The following is a 6,000-nucleotide window of genomic DNA, read 5'->3' on the forward strand; positions in this document are numbered from 1 at the left end:
AGAGCTAAGGCCTCGGTAGGGCTGGCAACTCTGTGCTGTGACTGTGGGCATGCAATTTCCTCTTCTCTGGAGCACGGGGTGGCAGATTGGAGGGATTCAGACACCACTAGGCCCGTGTCTAGGACTCTGAAGCAAAAAGGAGGAGAAGGAGGAGGAGGAAGAGGAGGAGGAGGAGGAGGAGGAGGAGGAGGAGGAAGAGGCACAGACCTTTTATCCAAAATTCAAAGAGTCACCACTCTTCCTCCTTTTACCTTAGTAAAAACAATCTCAGAAAAGATGCAAAATAAATATTTTAAATTTTAAACCTTTTGATCCATCCCTGTGCTAACATCAGTTCTTTTTATTTATATCATCAGTAGAAAGCTAAAAATTTATTCCCATAAAAAGATAAAATTCAAAAGGCTCAGTGACACCATCATTATTACACATCAGGCAAATGGTCTAGTATCACGGGCACATGGTAATGTTGGAGCTTCCCCAAAGTCCCAAGGAGCAAAATGAATAATTAAATGACTGGCATACCATCCCCTAGAATGCTAAATAATAGGACAGACCCTCGAGATTGAAAAGTACTGGAGAGATGCAATGCCATCAAAAATGAGTTTTATGACATTAATAGCACAATCAAACCTCAACATAGAGAAGGCTCTGCTTGTATGGCAAATATCAAAATATCATCCAAAAATACTGTCCCTTGAGTTTATTATTGTACCCTAAACTCTCACCACTAGAGAGTTATAGGTAATGGGTATAGACAGAAGTCAGAAGTTCATTATTAATCTAATTACACAAAATAGAATATAGAACAAAATTACTTAGTTGGGGGGGGTCTGGCCTTGAGCAGACCAAACGAAAATGCCAACCCAGAGAAAATAGTCTATAGAAGGAAGAGAAAACAGAGGAGGCAAAGAACTCAACTCCTTACCTATTTAGGTTACAGATAAGACTGACCCTCTGAATGTCTTCACTCTGGAAGTTTTAGCTTGACCTAGTAGATCTGACAAGACAACCTTCCAGAACCCCTCTGAAGAGGTAAGACATGGTCTGGGGTGTGTTCTTTAACATCTCTGAGCTGACAGCTACCCTGTCTACAAAATGGAAACACCTACCTTACAGACTCACTGCAATGTGAGCGTGTGATAAGGTTTATAGAAGGCACCTAATATGTTACCTGAGAGTAATATAAAATTTTCCACTAGTAGCAGTGGTAGTGGCAGCAGCTGCGGAGGTGGTAGTAGTAATGTCTCTTCTTGCAAAAGCCACCCCAGAGGTTAGGACAATTTTAGTGTAAATTGGAGAAGAACCTGAGATCTCTCCCCACTCCTTTTAAAGATGATACCTGATTGTGCTAGAATGGCAGTCCCAAGTGCTCCAAAACCAGAAAAGACTTCCATGTTCAGGGATGCTCTCCCCAGGACAGCTAAGATGGAGTTTATAATCATTAAAGAACAAAATAATATGAGTCATCTTGACAGTAAAAACCAAAATGTATCAATGAATTTTATATGGCATAAAAGAAATACAAAGCATTAAATACCAATAGCTATAAGGGGAAGTAGAGGGTAGGCATCCCTAATCCAAAACTCCAAAATCCAAAATGCTCCAAAATGTGGTATTTCTGAGCACAGACAGAATAACATAAGAAGAAAATTCCACACCAGTCCTAATGTGATGGCTTGCAGTAAAAAGGCAGGCACACTAAAAATACTGTATAAAATTACCTATTTGTATAAAGGCAACATGACATATAAATGAATTTCATGTTTAGCCATGGGTTTATCCACATGATATTTCAATATGTGGGTATAAATACTGCAAAATTTAAAAAAAAGTCCTAAATCTCTGACTTTTCATCCCAAGCATTTTGGGAAAAGGATGCTCAACGTATACTATTATTGACTTTGCTCTGCAGAAGAAACTGCTATATTGAAGGCTAAACACTCACTCAGAGGCTAAATAGTGGGCTGGGAGACAAACTACAACCCGTGGAAGATGTGTGTGATGTACTGCGAGGCCTTGTTTCTGGATGCAATGACCTCAGTGCCACGGAGCTCTCTTTATAGACTGAAATCACATTCCCTAATGCTGCCCTCTACCTGCGTCTCCCACAGCTGTTAAGATTCCCAAGTCTTCACTGCAATGGTAAAGCCATTTATACATTCCAATCTCAGCTCTAATTACACTGTCAGACAAGCTCTGAACTCCCCAGCTCTGTTCCACATGCAGCTGTACATTCCAAATGCACCCAGAAACAGTGGAAACGATTCTTTCTTTCATAAGCATTTTCCCTGCTATGATTGAGAAAGGATGTGTGCTTGATCTAATTTGGCCCCTGCACAGTCACCCTGGAGAGGACCTGGCAGTGCCCTGTGAGGTGGTAATGAAAGCTGCTGGCATCCTAAAAATGGGAGATGAGCAAACAACTTACGGGTGCAGGGCATGGAGGCAGCGTCATTGTCAGATCTGAAAAAGCCTCGGTCACAGGTGCAGGAGGTGGCTCCTTCCCAGACAGAGTAGCTGTGGGGCGGACACTTGGCACAAGTGGCATCCGTGGAGAGAGCCTTATAATATCCAATTTTGCAAGCTACAGGGAAGGAGGAAGAAAACAAACACCAAAATGTAAACCACTGGGAACACAGCGCAGCAACATGTGAGGAAAACTTGATTGCAGAAAAAAAAAAAGTTTTTGCTAATTGTCAGTGACCATCTGGCTTGAAATGCTGGTAAAGCAACCCAAATTATTAATTCATGATAGCTACTCTTGAAGGATCATTAACATTTATGGTTAGGTGACAAGGAGACCCTGGAAGATATTTTCTTAAAACACAAGACATCAAATCAAGCAAATGCACAGGTACCTTTTATATGTATGATCTTGTTTAATCTTTTCTTTTTTTTTTGTACCAGCTATCAAACTTGGGTCCTAGGGCTTACAAGGCAGGCAGCAGAACCACTGAGCTAAATCCCTGGCCCTAAATTTTCTCTGGGGTGGGTACCAGGTATTGAACTTGCATCTCTGTGCTTTCAAGGCTGGTGGTGGAACCACTGAGCTAAATCCCTGGCCCTGATCTTATTTGATCTTTATGGAACTATTATTATCTTTAATTTAGAAATAAGGAATTGCAGCTGGATGTGGTGATACATACCTTTAATCCCAAACTTCTAGCAGGCCACGGTACAAGAATCATAAATTTGAGCCTAACTTGAGCAACTTAATCATTTAGTGAAAGTCTTTCTCAAAACAAAACAAAATTTTAAAGGCAGCGGGAAGAGGGACTGGGTATGTAGCTCAGTGTAAATGCTCTTGGTTCAGTCCCTAGTACCACAAAGAGAGGAGACAGGAGGCAGGAGGCAGGAGGGGATAGGGTAGGAAACAAATGGAAAGAGAGGGTAAAGTGAGGCAAGAAGAGGGCAGAGCAAAGGAGAGAAGGAAGAGGATGGGAAAGGAAAGGACAGGAAAGGAAAGCAGGAGAGGGGAGGGAAGAGAAAAGAGGAGAAGAGAAGAACCCCAGTTTGAGCAAGTAATTACTGGTACAAGTCCATGCATCTGCTAAGTTTCAGCAACCAGCTTTGACCCTAAGTGTTCTTCCCTCAAAGCCTGTACTCTTAGCTATAAGTTCTGGAATCTGAGAGCGTAATCTTTAACCAACTAACTGGATGTGTGTCCAAAGACTAACCAAAAAATTGCTTTGTTGAGTATTTCCTAATTACAGCTACAGAAAGAGTCAAATCAAAAAATGCAACAAAACTGACCAAGTACATAAAAGAGTTTGTAAAGTAGGGCAAACAAAAAAAACTACTAATTGTAGATTCTGGAATATACTAAGATTCTAGAATATGCCAATATTTTTTTAGGCTCAGAGTATATTTTGTATTTATTTTCAAGTCAATAAAACCCTTCTGTTTTTCCCTGACTCCATTTTTTCAGCACCGTTCACCTGCAATGTACAATGTCTCTTAACCCACAGGCCAATTTGGGGAACACGGGTCATATAGTTCTTTATGCACTTGAGGCTTTCCATGACTTAATCTTTGTAAACACCACACTGACACTGAGGATTACTCTTAGTAATGTGGAAAAATTCAATAATGCTATGAAACCTCACAATGAAAAAAAAACTAATAGGGCCTTGCTCCCCCTTTTTGCTTTCCATTTATGGTCTTCATGATAGCCTCTCAAATCTGTCCCAACCTAAAATAAAAATTGACCAACACCATCTATATTAAAATTATAAAGGCAAGGCCATTAAAGTTATTCTAGCAGAAGTTAAAAAAAAAAAAGTTACCCACAATCTTCCCAGTATGACGCACTCTCAAGTGTCTCTGTTTCTTATGTCCTTAGGATATGTTTATATTAACAAAACCACCAGTCGGGAAAAGCCATTGGGCATTTTCCGCAGACCTGATCACCCCAGAGATACCAACCATGCTAGCAATCTAGCAGATTTTATGAGTAGCTCAAAGGAGATCCACAACATTGTTTGGTTCTGTGTGATCGGCCAACATCCCAATGCCACACAGGTCCCTGAAGTGTCCGTACAGCTTGCAGCTGAAGCCTGCTCCCCTCAATTGTACATTTTCTACCTTATACCCTCTGGATGGCAAGAGGAAAGGGAATTTAGTGGGAGCTTGGAAAGGCACACAGTTACTTCACTCTTATTAACTAAACTTGTTTATGGAATTTCCTTTAACGAGCCAAAACTTTATGGTGTGTGGAGCACCAACAATAAAAGTGCTCAGAGATCAATCTCCCCTTATTTGCTTTCGTCTTTCACTGGACCGAAGCATCTTAGAAAAACAAATTGCTCCAGTGACTAAGATTTATGTGTCTTAAGTTTATACACATCGCATAATTAGATAAGGTTCAACTTTCAAGGAGCTTTTTGGTCATGCTTAAAATGGCCCTAGGGTTTCCACTAAAATCAGAGACCCTGGTTTTGGCAGGAAGAAGCACTGGGGATCAAATCTGGCCTTCCCACATCAAACACAAAGAGTCCAAGAGCACGTACACAGTGTCCCCAAGTTCCACCTGTCACTCAACCAGTCACAGTGGACCAGCAATTTCAAGCAGTTTATGTTTGGACTGCTAAGAAAGTACAATATTCCAAAAAAACAAAAATAAAAACCTGTGCATGTCCCTGACTGACTGCTTCTTGCGTGCTTAGATTTAGTCAAGTGCCCACATCTAAAAATCACATAGTGTGAGTGGGAGATTAATGGTGACAAAAATTAGTCAATTACTGATGAATGCAGTGTGAGAATAGCACCTTCAAATAGCTTGTAAGAAAAAAAGGCACTGCTGTTTCCTTAATTGAAATATTTTCCTAAGACTAGCTATATTCTACTTAAAAAAAATTCCTTAAACTGTAAGTTCACAAGTTTCTTCCAATTTATTAACAATCAAAAATTGTTTATTACTCAATTTTAATAAAAAATTTGCAAAGTTCGTATTTCTTCCGTTTTTCCTTGAAGCTTGTATTAATATGTCATCAGGAATAAATACACATGAATTCATTTGGGAAATAGAGAGCTTTATAGCAATTTGGAAAATTGAATGCTGCTGTTATTTTAACACGTTGACTATTTTTACTTTTTTTTTTCCTTTTGCTTTTATGAGCTCAAGCAGAAAATACAAAATTGTCATTGTGCTATTCTAAGCAGCCCTTACTACCCTTAACACATTCTTTCATCTTCGACTATATTAAGACTACGCTATTAATATTTCAGGATTCTTAGAAAGGCGTTCTCAAAATATAGTACTGGCTTTTCACACAGACAGCCATTTTGAAGCTTACATTCAAAATGGCCTCCTACATCGATGTTTCAATGCGTTTGTTTGCTCTGCATGGTTCACTTTGCTCTGCATGGTTCACAGCCTTCCAGTATCTGGTGTACAGATGTGTGGGTATATGCTGCATTTATTTACCACTTATTTGCATCTTAAAATTTTCATATCTTGGGCTGGAGATTTAGCTCAGTGGTTCTGGCCTCTACCTTGCA

General features: G+C 39.8%; 1 protein-coding gene across 5 annotated transcripts in view; it reads right to left on the reverse strand.

Annotated features, from left to right (window-relative positions):
* The window catches only part of Epha4 (EPH receptor A4), a 144,377-nt gene that overhangs the window by 73,069 nt on the left and 65,308 nt on the right, over positions 1-6,000 (reverse strand). For all 5 annotated transcript variants that reach the window (XM_010611806.2, XM_010611805.2, XM_033764658.1 and 2 more), the window contains one exon: positions 2,429-2,584. In XM_010611806.2, the coding sequence (XP_010610108.1) occupies positions 2,429-2,584 (156 nt within the window). The remainder of the gene's footprint in view (positions 1-2,428; positions 2,585-6,000) is intronic.

This window comes from Fukomys damarensis, unplaced genomic scaffold (assembly GCF_012274545.1).
Source record: "Fukomys damarensis isolate Sample0158 unplaced genomic scaffold, DMR_v1.0_HiC HiC_scaffold_16, whole genome shotgun sequence".
Lineage (NCBI taxonomy): Eukaryota > Metazoa > Chordata > Mammalia > Rodentia > Bathyergidae > Fukomys > Fukomys damarensis.